Here is a 16,033-nt window from a genome sequence, read left to right on the forward strand (position 1 = left end):
CATTTGTAACTTGGGCCGTTCTCACGTGTGTGACGTCAGGTCTCGTGTGTGACGTCAGGTCTCGGCATTTCCAGACCAAAGTGAATAGGGCTTTTCGATCTGGCATTTCTGAGGGTGGATTTAGAGGAATTTTTCAACGAATTTGAGAGAATCGACGAGATAGTGAATTCGGAAAATTCCTTGAAATCTGTCCTCATGAAAGCCAGATCCAAAATCCCTGTTAATACTGAATGGGATATGCCGAGACCTGGCGTAACATATTGTGACCTTGCAATTGATTAATTCAATCATCAGGCGAGTAGCCGTCAGAACGGCCCAAGTTACAAATGACGGGGGAACTCTGAACTATAGCTGACTTATGTAAAACAAGTGAGGACTTGACTTTGGGTTATATATAGCAAAGTATAGTAGACTTTTCAATTTTAAGTATTTACATAATAGACCACATTGTAGACACTGTCCCTATGTATATGATGCAAATACTTTACGGTTGGGAACAGATCTATAAGCAACAAAACCTAAGAGCATGCTGTAGTGTAATGTGAACCAGTCAGAATTGCCCTGAGGAAGGTGACAGATGGTCAGTGGAATAAAGCACTTGGTTTTGTATAAAGAGTCTTCTTATTCTATTCACTTAAAGGTTTATCAGCAACTCTGAGTTATTCCTGTCTTGTCTGTTTGCATTCCCGCAGATCTCTCCGCAGTCTTACAGCTGATGCACTGCACAACCTGACTCCAAAATGTCCAGACTACATGGCAAAAACAAGTATGTTGTGTTTCTTTTTTCATCTACTTACGAACGATCACCACATAACAAGGTGCAAAAGCCACTCAAGGTTAAGGATTACTTAATAAACATAAGAATAAACTAGGTGAGATAGATGAGTAACTGTTACAGTAAAATGATAGAAGTAGAGTAATTCATTCCTAAGCTAAGGCCACACCAATTTTATTTGTTGATTCTGGGATTTTTCTGAAAAAAAATTTAAGGAACAGGGCGGGGAAAAAAATAAGAATAAAATTTTTTACAAATAGTCTGGGGTGAAGATAAGGGTTTACATAACATAAAGAATAAGAGGATTATTCAAGTTTCAGCTTTGTATGGCTCATTTTATGCAATAAACCCCTTTCTTTAAGTACACTATAATTTCAGTAACAAAATTACCTTTTGCTATGTAATATATGAATTGATAGCTTTAATAAATGAAAAATTATAACTTATGATAACATGTGACCACACTTTTTAGGTATGTGTATGGGCCTTTTCTAATCTATGGTGGTTATTGAGTTTTACAACTGAACAGATAGTAAAATTGGGAGTTAAAATTGAATTTTGTGAATGGGAATAGTGATGACACAATTTTTTTTTTCTTTTTCAAAATGGGAAAAACAGGAGAGGCTATTCCGAGAAGCAACAAAAAAAATTGGTGTGGCCTAACCCACATTTTTCACACTGCCTTGAGGGCTTTTTCAAGTGTACAGACTAAATCAGCTAACTGTTACAGTAAAATGATAAATATCAAGATAGTTGACATTGATGTTGAACATCCATTGTTGATCTTCCTCACTTCACTTTGTGTGTGGTTCAAGTTTAGAGAGTTTATTTGTAGTACACACATTTAATTATCTTTAGGCCACACCATTTTAATTTCTTGATTAACGGAATTTAAAAAAATTGGAAAATCAACAGGAAAACAGAGTCTCAGAGGAAAGTTTGCACACAATTTCATGGAGTGAACAGGGTCAGGTGCAAGTTTTCACCCCAGCCTTCTGTTTTCATGATTTTTTTTTTGTGCTAAAATTTTTAGAAAAATTCTTTAACCAAGAAATCAAATTGGTGTGGCCTTAGTATATTAAGATTTTTTTAATTCTTTTCTGTTTTGGGCTATTAACAAATTTAGATATAACCTTCTCCCTACAATGCCAATCAGAATAAAGCTCAGAATCTGAATCTACCTTTCCCTGTAACTAATACAAATTTGGTGCCAAAAGGTCTCTTCATCATCAGCAGGGTTGAAAGTCAGAAAAGGCTGGATTAGAGAGAGTGGAGCAAAACTGCAAGATTGTACCTGAGGATCAACTTTACATTTCTTCCAAGTCGGTTTCAAAAAGTTGCATCTTTAGAGCTATGGGTGTGACCATGTAGAGGGGTAAATATACATTAGGCAAAATTGGCAGACTCTTTGGTAATTGATTATCAAGGGAGCAGATGGGCAGAATCAGCCTTTTGTTTCTACCGCCAGCTCTTATTCCATTTCTGTCCGACCGCCGTCATTAATCAAAAGTCTCAAACGAACCTCGCCAAATTGAACATTCAGCCCGTAGCAGCCAAGCCATCACTAACACTAATAATCTCAGAGTGAAAGCTTTATCAGATGTGTATGCCTGGCCCTTTGGGTACTTCTGATTAAGCCCAGGCTTGGTTGGAGTCCTGTGTGTATCGTGGTTGTGTATACCAGTGGGATGGAACAGAAAGGATTGTAATCAACGTCAAGAGAGAAAGAGCAGCTCGACCGGGCTCGCAGCAAGAGATTTTAATAAGGGTGTTCATGAATGACTTTCCCGAAAAGCAATCAAGGCCTGCATGAAAACAGACTGAATGGCTCTGAGACAAAAAGTGATTGTAGAGTGTGATTGCAAAACTCACACCTTGTTTCATACCAAAATCAGAGAGAGAAAGGGGTCAGATGTAAGTTAATTTCTTGCATTGTTGTATTTCGTTCTATGGCACAATGAATAGTTTAGCTCATTTGTATGCTCTATAACCTTATATATGCTAATCATCATTATGCAAATCATGATATCATTTGCATAGGTTGTATTACATATCAATACATGCCTTTGACAAACAGCTTAACAGTGCCTTTAGAATATAAGATCTGAAATACAATGTAGTTAACATTTGATAACACTCTGGAACTTTGACTTTTTTAGTGAATTATGAACCTGATGAAACTGTTTTTATAATTAGTATACAGAAATAGTTGACATTGTCTATATTTCTGTTTCAAAGAAAAGTGATTGATAACGTTACATGTTTGTATGTTCGAGATAGATCCTATTTCAAAAAGCATTGCACACAATTCGCTGCTTTCTGTATGAAGTGTGTCATTTCTTATTCCACCTGATATATGAAAGAACGCCTGCACAAGCCTGTAGCTGGAAGAGTAAGACAAAACGACTTCAGGATGCCATGTTGATGAAGAACACTATGCCGAGACAATATTTGTCATCCCACTGTATATTATTCCTCAATGTCACTTCATGTTAAAGTAGATCCTTCCCGGACGACCTCTTAACGTGATACAGCACTTATTAAATCTTAATGCATGATTCGCTTAACCATGATACGTTTTTGACAAATTGGTCCTGGCATAGCCGCTCGTGTCCATGTAATTGAGAGTTAAAACACATTGCACCACTTAAGGTGAAAATTAAAGTCCATTATGGTAAATACAGGGTGAAGGTGATAGATGTTACCACACAGGCATGAGAGAAAGAGGGTCATTGACCTTTGTGGAGAAACGTCGTCATGTGGTGCAATCGGTAGGGTGTTTCGCCGAGAGGTCCTGAGTTCGAAACCACTCGTATGCCCCGATGTTGTGCCCTTTTTTCTTGTGGTAAAAATGGCTGTAAGTTGTAGATATCATTAATCAGTGGATGTATCAGACAAAATTTATCTTTCTTGGGACAAAAAAGCTTTTTTAGGTCCATGTTAACGATTGGATTTTTGTCATACAAAATTCATTTTTTTTGTGATAAAAATGGCTGTAAGTTGTAGATATCATTTATCAGTGGATGTATATATCAGACAAAATTTATCTTTCTTGGGACAAAAAAGCTTTTTTAGGTCCATGTTAACGATCGGATTTGTCATACAAAATTCATTTTTCTTGTGATAGAAATAGTTGTAGATCTCATTTATCATTTGATGTATCAGACAAAATGTATCTTTCTTGGGACAAAGAGGCTTTTTTATGTCCATTTTAATGATCGGATTTGTCATATAAAATTCATTTTTCTTGTGATAAAATGGTTGTTTTAGACCCTTGTTTATAATCAGATGTATGAGACAAAATTCATGTTTCTTGGGTTCTTGTAGACCCTCGTTGACAACTGGTTCTGTCTTTCTAAAAACTGTACAACAACAACAACAACAACAATATTCTACTATCAACCTGACTGCATCTTTAAGGGACAATACAGTATCTATGAGTATGAGGATTTTATCAGGTTTCCGAACACCTTGTAATTTTTCAGACTTGTATCAAAGATGTTGCCCTTGCTGTTAGTGTTATTTTCGTCTTGTTTCTAAAGAGCTCTTTCATTTACTGACCAGTGACTGCAGTTTTTGAATGTTAAATGATGTGTTGTCTTAGAAATGACGCAATTCAGCCATAATTGTTCTTTCGATTTCAATAAACCATTCCTTCATTTATTCTATATGCTCCTTTGAAAAATTGTAAGTCTACAGAATGGATGGGTGCCCCCCTCCCCACACCCTCAGTTGAAACATGACTTGATTGTTACCATGTGACCCCATAGTGTAGGCCAGCTGAGATCACATGAGTTATAATCACTTTGTAACTTAAAGACATTAACTTTGATAAGTGGCCGTAACCCTGTCATTACGTTTGAAACATGACCCAGAACGAGCGATATACGTTCAGCCAAGCGTGGCTAATCACTTTCCAGCAAGGCGTAATCAAGGGGCATGGTGCCTTGCAATGGGAAGAGTGATTTTTTTTTTTACTAATGCCTTATTCCAGAATCAGTTGAGTTATTGTATAAGTCATTGTTCCTCTAACTGTCTGGAAATGATTTGTTTCATAAAAGCTACCATTATTGATAGTTTGTCACATTATGATCGACAGTTTGTAGTTAGACTTTACGCATTCTTTGAGAATTAGTGTGATTTGTTTTGTAAAGCTGTATTTGTTATCATATTTTGATGACAGGCGTTACTTAGATTTTATGTATTCCTTGACAATGATGGTATTTGTTTTGTGAAAGTTGTGTTTGTCATCTTCATATTTCGAATGATACTCATGATTAGTAAATAGATTTTCTGTAATACTATTCTTTGAGTGTTAGGGTGCACCCAATATTTAGCAGCATTAAGGTTTCAGTATGCTGAAAGTATGGAATAGAATTTCATTTCAAAGACCGGAAGATTCGCCTAGTTTAGTTAGATTGGTAAGCCAGCTTGTGTATGTTCTGTTATAATCTTGATTCAGTTCGTTTTGTTACTGCTGTTAATAAGACTAATATGTAACCTCTATAAATTATCTACATCTACATTGCTGGTACCCCCAAAGAGCCCCTTCAGGGGCAAAGTAGGGGGGGGGGGGGAGGTCCCGGGCTAAGATTAATTATAAATTCCTTTTGCTTTATCACTGTTATTTTTATGTTATGATGTTTACTTAGTTTGTCTTGTTATTTGCTGTTAACCTGAGTTATATATTATGTTGTAATTATTAGTTCCTTTTGTTATTCTTGACCGTCATCTGTATTTTATGAGCAGAAGACCTTCATAAGCATACAAACATGTATATACTTCTTGTTTGATGCTCAATAAATGAATGTGAATAAAATAAACTATAGAATATCATCTTTTCGAAACACAAACATCTTTTATCATGTTGAAAATAGGCACATCTTTTACATCATGCTTAAGTTGTCAAGAAGGGAGAAACGCATAACTATAGTTAGTAGTGATAGTAGTGCATAACTTTTTATGTGGGAGAATAATATACATAAAAGCTTCAAGGTGTTCTGCACGGAGAATTTACTGTGTCTTAGCTGTGTATATCTTTTAAGGTTATATAGCATTCACCTTTTTGACCAGCATTTATACTTTGCATAGAGACACCTCTGGCATAATGTGGGCATAAAAATGTTACAGTCTGCCCGGGTGATTATATGGAACGTTTACTAGCAAATCTGGGTATAGAAGTAATGGGTAAAACCTGACAGTCATAATTCCTAATGTTCACTACTTGGGGTTCCATTTTTATGCCAATACCAACACTTGATTAATAGCTACAATAAAATCAGCACCAAGGATAAATCTTAATAATTGGACCACAAGAAATTAAGAACAAATCAAAAGATATTAATCCAAAGTCAAATTGTGTATTGCATCTTTGACAATGTGCTACCCTTTGATTATGAAATATCATCCTACACATTGTTCTTTAACAATAATAACAAAGTTCAGCCACTTTTTTCCTCAATTATACTTTTCTTTTTGAAGGTCAATTTCATAAGCCAGGTGATACTATGGGGATATTTTAAAAAATTTGTTTTGGTTGTCTTTTTAGGTACATTTTTCTTTTAGTTATTAAATATTAAGTTAACTTTCAATATTATTGTACATTATATGAAAGGATAATAGATTCCATCATAATTTTTCAATAATCTTTTACCTTAGGATATTGAATTTTTTTTACACAACCTGTAATGTAAGAAAACTCCAATATCCTACTGTCTACCAAACTGATGAAATCATTTTTGGAAATCTTTTACCTTGTTCCTAAGCCTTCTTTGTTCCCACCTGCAGTGCTCCCCTTGCTGCTCCCCCTGTGTACAGGAATGGACCTGTCCACGCGGTACGGAGCCATCCTGTCCTGCGGGCAGATCGTACACGCGCTGCACAAACTTGCGCTGGAGAAGAACCAATCTATAACAGACATTGTGGACAAAGACATTTTGGAAGGGTTGGCAAAGGTTCCCGAGAAGGTATATCGAATTTGAAAGTTTCCTGTTCTTTGCCTAAATCTTCTTCCCTCAAAACCAAACTTAAGAAATCAGACCGGAGTTTCTTTAACGATTTTCTTGGCAGCCAAAGGGCTACAATTCTACCAAGAAAAGTAGGATGGAAAATGTAATCATTTCAGCGAAAAGCGGTTTGTGGCTGCTTTCTGATGAACATCTTAGTATTGTCTGTTGTCTCTTTATTTGGGGCAGTGACTGTAATAAAATGTACATTTTGGACCGATATAGACTTTGGCAATCTTTCAGCTACGTGTACATTCTTTATGATCAGGGCTTAATTGTCACATTGTGAAGTAACAGCAATAGCCGTTACTCTGACACAATGTTGACCAAAGATTACAAAAGAGTCTCAGCAGCTATAATAGGTTTGGATTACAATATACAGTATGAGCATTGCATTCTGAGTATGTGCTTCCTTGCGGCTCTGTGACAAAGCTGAAAGAATGGTGTCCCAAACATGACTGAGATTTAAGATCAGACTGCATAGTGGCGGCATGTGTCTTAATGGCAGGGTGTTTGGTCCAGAACCCAGAGGTTCTGGGTTCAAATCCCCTGACATGCACCGTTGACCTTATGCCCTTTGGAAAGGGACTTAATAGGAAATTCCTCACTTCACTCAAGTGAAAATAAGTACCTAGGTTCAGTTTGGGACATCTCTCGGATAGGATGTTAAATGGAGATCCGATGTTTGTGAAGAGTTATACCTCAAGCACTGAAAAAAAACTACCATTATTGAAAAGAGCAGAGGTCCTTCCTGGTGTGAGTGTATCAAATAAATCTGTCCGGATAAACAGCTTGTACTGTTCAGTACAAACCAGGTGAGTATGCATTACAAGCAATTTATGCCCAAATGTGAAGTTCTACCTGTGAAAAATTATCATCTATCCCAGCCACTTGCAATGATGTCTCATTTTTAGTTAGAATCTTCCATGTATACAGCTATGTCATAAGGTATGTGCTTATGACTTCAATATTGAGGCTACAATTTAGATAAAAGCCATAAGCAAAGACGAAAATGTCAATCAGTCAAATGTCTTTGAGTGCAATAATGAATGCCAAAGGCGTTGTGTCAGACTTTGTTAGTAAGTTGATTTTTTTCAAACATTGTGCTGATGCAGATATAATCAACTTCATTTGTCATTCTAAGGCCATGTTGATTTGATTATATGGATGACATCCTCTGCGGACCCTGAAACTGATGTGAGCGTGCAAATAAAAAAAAGTTTGGCAAAAAAAAAAATTGCCATCATTATGAAATCCACATGCTGTGACTTTGGAATTAACTTTCAATTGTAATTCTACATTTTTCAAGATATATTTTTGCAACTTACAGCATGTTTTTTCTCATTCTCTTTTTACGATTTAAGCCAAAAACTTTTTTTGTTGGAAATGGACGAAAGTAAATACGCACACAGCGGTCATCCATATAATTAAATCAACATGGCCTGATGTATTCTAAAAAAAGCAAATCTATAGAACAAAGGCTTTAATCTGTTCAGAAAAGCAGCAAATCAAAATAACAGAGACTTTGATGTCTTCAGAGAACCATGTAATCGAAAGAACAAAACCTTCGATTGGTTTAGAGAGCCAGCAAATCAAAAAGTTGATGTGTTCAGAATCCCAGCAAATCAAAAGAACAAAGACTAGATGAAAGTGATCACGGTTTAACAAATCATGTCTAGGAATGACAGCTTTATGTCATTTCAGATATAGAAATTGATTGTGGTAGGAAAATGGTAGTGCATGGTATAAAACACATACGGCCATGCAGAGTACTATTATTGAGTTGTACAGCAATGTGTTCATAGTGAGGCATTTCAATCTTAAAACATTGCCTTACTCAAATGTAACACAGAAAAGTAGAAATGGAAATCTCTGGATCAATCTCATTGCACACCTTAGTTGGAGTTGACTAAAGTTTATTAAAAACTGTGATTCTTGTTTCTTTCACTGTGAAGATAAAGGTGAATTACCTTATTTGATTAGTCAACAAGAATCATTTAGAAGTACTTGAAAGAATTCTCGATTTTGAATGTTGATATTACAATGAAAATAGAAAAGCAATGCAATCAAAAGTTTATTGAAATATAACTTACTTTTCTTGTTCTTTACCATTTCAGTTAGAGGCTGCTCAGTTGTACAGGTGAGCTTGTCGCAAAATACATTTTGTTCGTTTTCAATACATGACCTCTTCTATAGATTTTGCATCTTTTAGTAACATGAACATTTGATACAATGCCGAGATATCAGTGTTCTCTGCATTACGATGAAATTTAAAGAAATTTTATATTCATTTTCTGGATAATTGGATTAAATCTGTGAGTTACTATAATGGTATTTATTTTGTCATTTCGAATTGTAGAGGGATTGGTGCTGACTACATGAGACCTGCAGGTAAGAGTGTACCTTTTTTTTTAAGGCCTCTGCCCCTGAGGTGTCGCAAAAAAAATGACTTTAACATTCCAATTTGAATAATCTACATCCATGTCAACATCAGAAATATCCTCTTGTATTTCACAGCTTGCAGTCTTATAGAGAAGCTGTCCCTATCGAAGCTGCCACTGCATGGTAGCCCTACCATCAGTAAGTATTACCTATCAAAAGATCTCTTTTATTGCTTTAGTAGTGCAGTGCTGCCACCTAGTGATCCTTTCCAGTATTGCATATTTCTGAGCTCACAATGTTGTTGCAAAATGCAGGTGTGTGGCAGACTACACTAGATGACACTCTGAAGGTACTGTTAGCAGACTACCAGGTGGCTATTCAGGTATGGAGACAGCTGAAAACTTACGAAATGTAAAGTCATGACTGTTATGGTTGACACAAGAAGGAAGTTCCATGAAAAATTTTATCTAATTATAAGTTTCCTATTGGCCTTATTTCTGTCCCATGTTTTAGACTTTGCTCCATTCCAATATGTGATTTTATAGAACTCACTGGGTATGAATGTGTTAGACATGCATGTACATTGTGTGTAATTGTTGTGGAGGATAAGTTATATACATTTGGTACATACACTATGTATTTACTAAAGACCATCATACAGCGTAGCTTGTAACTTGCTTTAGAATTGCAGCTACAGTCAAACCTGCCCAAGGCGACCACCCGGCGGACCGAGCAAAAACGGTCACGATGGACAGGTGGTCGCCATGAAGAGGATCCATGTTTCCAGGTTGAGGTTTTCAAATACAGTACGTAAATGGATGGAAAATTATGTGAATTTAGACAGCATGACCCCCACCAGGTTCAATTCTCATTGACCAGAAAGATCCTACAAAAATTACATTTTCCGTTATCGTCGTAATAATTGTATACCGCTACATCGTGTACAAATTTTCGTCATGATTTTGACTACAAAACAATGGTTGCCTCGATGATCCGGCGCAGCGCCCTCCCGCATTCACACGTTACATTAAATAATACACGCACATCATCTAAGTTTTAAGGCCTTAGACAAATCCCTAGAAAACACCTGCTGGCCCCAGCCTTTTTGGGGGCGCCGACCACTGGATAAAAGGGTCAAAAAGTTTTCGATCTGACAACTAAAGATGAAAACGGAACGGTGTGATTTCGTCGCGCCGCGCCGCCAAGCTCTGTGCGACCGCATCGAAGAGTCAGTGCAGCAGAACGCACAGCGTCCAATGAAGGTTTGTGAGATTCATGGAAACAAAAAGAAAATAAGGATATTGATTTTCATCAATAACTACAGTATTCGTAAATGTTCATTCACAAAAGCATCCTGTTTTAGAAAGGTCAGCGGTACGCCAAATCCGGGCCGCGCCAAATCCAAGATGGCGTCGGGACCAAGGAACAACATTTCTCGCCCGATGTTTTGCCCGCCGCGAAGTCATTTTTCAGCGGAATTTAGTAAGACACAGACACATTTTTGTTGAAAATACAAGAAATAGATTTTTCTTTTCGACGCCATGCACTACGTATTCGTTTTGAAAATTGAGTTTAAACCGAACTGAGTTTTTCGCTAAACTATAAGATTACGATAGGCAAAACAACATCACAAACATTTGTCTTTACAATGTTTACAATGGGAATGTTTTATTAAAACACTTCATGGAGGAATCGATGCTTTAACATTGCTATTCCATATATTATTATCTTCGCCGAGTACTTGTACTCGGAGAGGATTATGTTTTCGGTTGAAAAATCTGTTGGGTGGGTCTGAATGTATGTCAGGAGCATAACTCAAGAAAACTTCAATGAATCTTTATGATTTTTAGTAGGTGTGTAGTGGTTGTGTAAAGGAAGGTCAAGTTCGAAAATGGTTTACCTTGCGTTTTTCAATAGTACTGCAGCGGACTTAGCATTTTCTTGTGTTTGTATGTAGGCAAAAAAAGTGACGGAAACGTTGATGGATCTTCATGATTTTTTTCAGGTGTGTAGATGTTGTGAAAAAGGAGGTCAAGTTCAAAAATGGTTCTCCTGGCACTTTCCGTCGGTACTGCAGCGGGCTTTGTGTGGATGTGAATTTTCTTGTGGACAACATAACTCAAGAAGCTGTTGATGGATCCTTATGATATTTAGTGGATGGGTAGGATTTACCGAAAGGAAGGTCAAGTACGATAATGGGCCTTCTAGCGGGTACCAAAGGTACTGCAGCAGAGCTTCAAAATTTAGGGGCATATTTTCTGAAAGTGCTATGGTCATGATTTTTGTGTGGTAGATAGTTCATGCCACAGAAAGTAAGTTCTGTAAATTTGGGCCCCCTAGCGGCTTGTTAAGAACCGCAGTGGGTGTTTTTGTTTTGACATTCGGACATGAATAACTTGAGAATGGGTCGACAGATCGTCGTGATGTTTGGTATGTAGAGAGCTCGGATGGTGCTTTACATAATCAATGACTAATTATGCAAATAAGGAGCTAATTTGCATAATAAGTAAGGAAAGTTTGTTAACCCACTGCCTTTCAATGGGACATGGGACAGTGTCAGGTCATGTAAACAGATAGCCTTGCATAAACGTACATGTAGGTCAAATAAATAAACTATTCTCCAAGCAGAGGTGTGGGTCCTGCTGGTTTTTGACGCGTTCAGTTTAAGCATTTTTGTTCAACACGGTTGGCGACATAACGAAATAGGGACAAAATAGAAAGCCTGACTAGAAACACCTAAAAACGTGCCAGATTTATTCTATTCATATGTATTGACTGTACTATTTCATCATCACTTTCAACTTTCAACACTGCCATATCGAACCTTTGTGGCCCATATAATATCAACATACTCATATTTTTTCATGACCAGTTATAACATATATCAGCACACTCTACACATATACTAGTCCTTGCCACCAAATGATTTTTAACCCTATCTTAACTGGACTCATTCGCCCAATCATAACGTCCAAATGGTATGGTGCATGATCAAATTTGCAGGGGGTGATAGGCACGTAAATATAAATCACTTTCCATAATAAGCCTTGATTATTTGGCGAAGATAATGTGTTTGTGGAACTCTAGTTGTCCTTATTTTTGTCCTTCAAAGTCTTGAAAACACTTCCGTGAAATCCGACAGCAAAATCATCCGATGTCACCACACGCTTGAAAATTAGGCGGCCGCCATGGGTAGGGATTGTGCTCTGTGCGGTCCCAATTCGTGGCGGTCGCGGTCGCGTTGGACGGGTGGTCGCCTTGGGCAGGCAGCTTAATGCTTGTGCCTATGGGGAAAATTTTCGGGACCGAGAAAAAGCGGGCGCCATGGCCAGGTGGTCGCGTTGAAAAGGTGGTCGCCTAGGCAGGTTTGACTGTACCTTTGTTCCCAATTTCATTTCTTGAAATCAAGCAACAATCCATTATTTAGAAGCTTTTGAGTTTAGGTAGTTATGGCAGGAAGCTGGTCTCTTAGACTTGGTCTGTTGTGTTTCAATGTTTTACATATCAATTTGTTCCAGGTTTCATCCTCCTTGTACAGATCTCAAGAATACAATGTATGTCATTTCCTCATATTGGCCTATGTTCTGTGGTATAACTGTAATGTGTTTCTTTTGCATCTGTAGGACAATGCCATCGCAGGATTCGCAGCCCTGTGTAATGAGTACTATAGGACAGAGGAGGGGACAGCTCTACCTGATACTCAAGGTTACAGCTGCTAGATATTTTAAGCTTCACTGGACAGACTTTACTAGATACAGCTTATTAAATACATGCTGTGATTCTTAACTGCTTGCTGTAATGGAACAAGACAAATAACTCTTTCTGTGGCATGAATGTAACCATATAATGAGAACGTAATTGAAGACTTTCTAAGGTGTCAACTTATAATTTGATTGTATTCAGTTATGCATGTACCCTCCACAGATACAGTGATTGACAGCTACCTGGGACAGCTGCAGAATGACATGGTCTATGCCAGGTGTGGCTTCATCCTGGCACTGGGAGCCCTCCCCAAGTTCATGATCGCCGGAAAGTTGAAGAAGGTAAGAGATCCTTTCAACCTCCACAAGTCACCTAGATCTGTATATGTACGATTACATTAAAAGCCCTGCCACACCTGACTTTTTCATATGATTTATATCTACATTTGTATTGTTTAACCTTCTCCCTACTGCCCTACTTTGTAAACTATAGAAAATTGGGTGCAAAATGGCTACCTCAGAGTGCTAAAGGTTAAAGCTAACATACACTAACATAATACCACCAGGGTACATAATTCTGCCACAATCGAAAGATACGTCCAAACAGATCTCCAACCCCACGTCCCCCAGTACATAATGCACTCCTGTATATCTTAACTGTGCATACCCCTGGGATGCTGCACTTAAGAGATCTCAAAGTGGCGGATTTCTGTAACCTTGCAGATTAATGTTAATGGAGGTTATAAAAAATCTAGATGCCCCATATTCTGTACTTGCAATTAGCTTTTAACAGTGTTTTCTCATAATAAAGGTGTTACATTACCTGTTTTCCTGTAGTTATTGTCTGGGCTGATTCAAGCGACAAAGATCACAGTGAAGGACATCAGCATGGCTGAAGCAAGAAGGGATGCCATCAAGTCTATAACAAGGTTTATTTTTTAGGCTATACCTTTCTTTAATTACCCAAAAAATTTTGTCTATGTCTCATATACTGTAATTCTTGTTTCTTTCACTGTAACTTTCTGTTCACTGTTTTCACGGTCACCTCTGTACCGTGAACGTATCATCACTGTGAAAAACCTATTGTAATTATTTATGATTCCTTCATACATTTATTCTGTAAATCACTTGCTGCCACCGTGAAGTTAAGGTTCAGTGAAAATGTCCATTTTCCTTTCACCATGAAATCTTGCTACCGTGAAGATAAAGTGAATAACAGTATATGATCTACAGACATGTACAAAATGTAGCTGTCAAGAAAATTGTCTAATGATCTCTATTGTGTTTGGTTCACACCCACCCAACATGAGTAGTGATCATCTCAGTCCTGTTCCTGGTGCTGAAATGCCTGTGTTTTTGTGTGTGTGTTTTTTTGTGCTGAAGTTGTGATTTTTGCCTTTAGGTTTATGCCTAATGTTTGGTTGATATGGGAACAGCACCAAAACTTGGAGCAAGTAGGAATAAAGTGGTCCTGTTGCACTAAATTCTAATTTGAAAGAGACCATGAGAAAATTATGAAACAAGATCTGAACTAAATTCCAACACAAAGAAACTTGGACTCAGCTTTTTCCCCCATAAATGCACATGCCAGCTTTAGAAATTAGTGATGCATTTTCAACTGACAAGGAATGAGTGGATTTGCTGCTGTTGTACATTATGTTATTTCATGAAAATGACAGAAACTCTTTGGTGGAGAACAAACGAATGAACATGAACAGAAAATCTATGGGAACAAAACTATTATAGTAGCCAATCTTATCAAAGACTTTTTGTATTTTCCATGTCCAATCTCAAACTTGGTCGGTAGTGACATACCTGAAAAACAAGCATATTCTGAAGTAAAACAGTGTGTGAGAAGCTACCACCAACATGACAACATCTAATTAGTCTACTGATTTTGTGTGTTTTGAAAGGCAAATTTTGTGTTGTTCTTGTTAGCGCTAAGTTTCTAGAAGCCCCCCTCCCCATCATCTGATATTGCTGTATACTGCACTCTCTTAAGACAAATGTCTACATCATCATTATTTCTGATTTCAGAATCTGCAGTACTGTTGGAATAGAGAAAGGTGGTTCACCCGACTGTGTCATCTGTGAAGATAACATCAGCAGTGTGTACGACACTTTCCTCCAAGCCATGGAGGACTATACCACCGACAGAAGGGGAGATGTTGGCACATGGTGAGTGAACCTGCATAAGCCACCTCACAGTTCTCAGTGCTCATGTGCGGTCACAATGCATTGTGGTCTAAGGTCAAAGTTTAAGCTCCCTCATTTGTAAACAATTCTTTATATGTATAATGTTTGTAATGTTTGCACGTAGATATTTGCTAATGCTTTAAACTGATTTAAAATCAACCTGGGACCCGGGAACAAATAGACGCTAGACCACCGGGACAGGTCTGTGGTTTCAGGGCCCGTCCAGGGCTACACCAGCGCAATTGTGACCACAGAATTACTTAGTAAGGGCCTTACCTTACCCACAATCCCCATCAACGCCGCAGTTGTGAGATGGCTTATTGAATTAAAACTGATTCCTGCAGGAGATATCTCGTAACTTGAGTTACAGGATGTTTTCAAAGACTATTTGTGAGAATTTGCTGCAAATTTCACTTTTGAATGTGCACTGCAACTACAGGTAAGAACAGCGAGATCAATTATTGTGTACACTTTTTAGGAGGGGAACATTATAACTGTAACTGTTTTTCTTTGTTTGCTTGTATGTTTAGGGTCCGTGAGGCGGCTGTTGTAGGACTAGCAGAGATCACTTCTCAGGCCTTAAAAGTCGATGCCAGTCTGATACAACAGGAGTAGTAAGTCGTGTTTCTCTTTACTATGTGTATCCCCCTGTTTAGAATCAACTGAGTTGGACTGAGGATTATTCCGAAAACCTGCAGTTGAAACCTGATTTTCCGCAGGAATGATTATTCCTGCAGAAATTTGAGTTCCTCCCTGCGGAAAATTAGAAATCAATTATCTTGCACAGTGGCAGGGTGTTTTGCCCCATAACCAAGAGGTACCGGGTTCGAATCTGGGGTTCCCTGATTTGTCCGGTAGACGTTGTGCCTTTGGGAAAACCACTTAACACGACTTTCCTCACTTCACTCAGGTGAAAATGAGTACCTAGCTTTGGTTAGGGACGTCCCTTTGATAGGACGTTAAACGGAGTTCCC

At 37.8% G+C, this 16,033-nt stretch overlaps 1 protein-coding gene across 1 annotated transcript in view; it reads left to right on the plus strand.

The window, feature by feature from the left end:
- LOC136440919 (tubulin-specific chaperone D-like) overlaps positions 1-16,033 on the plus strand; it is a 154,159-nt gene that overhangs the window by 127,318 nt on the left and 10,808 nt on the right. The window contains exons 19-29 of the mRNA XM_066437102.1: positions 693-766; positions 6,563-6,741; positions 8,898-8,920; positions 9,140-9,171; positions 9,298-9,360; positions 9,477-9,544; positions 12,786-12,867; positions 13,087-13,205; positions 13,701-13,792; positions 14,901-15,041; positions 15,590-15,673. Of these exons, the coding sequence (XP_066293199.1) occupies positions 693-766; positions 6,563-6,741; positions 8,898-8,920; positions 9,140-9,171; positions 9,298-9,360; positions 9,477-9,544; positions 12,786-12,867; positions 13,087-13,205; positions 13,701-13,792; positions 14,901-15,041; positions 15,590-15,673 (957 nt within the window). The remainder of the gene's footprint in view (positions 1-692; positions 767-6,562; positions 6,742-8,897; positions 8,921-9,139; positions 9,172-9,297; positions 9,361-9,476; positions 9,545-12,785; positions 12,868-13,086; positions 13,206-13,700; positions 13,793-14,900; positions 15,042-15,589; positions 15,674-16,033) is intronic.

Source organism: Branchiostoma lanceolatum, chromosome 8 (genome assembly GCF_035083965.1).
Source record: "Branchiostoma lanceolatum isolate klBraLanc5 chromosome 8, klBraLanc5.hap2, whole genome shotgun sequence".
NCBI classification, from domain to species: Eukaryota; Metazoa; Chordata; class Leptocardii; order Amphioxiformes; family Branchiostomatidae; genus Branchiostoma; species Branchiostoma lanceolatum.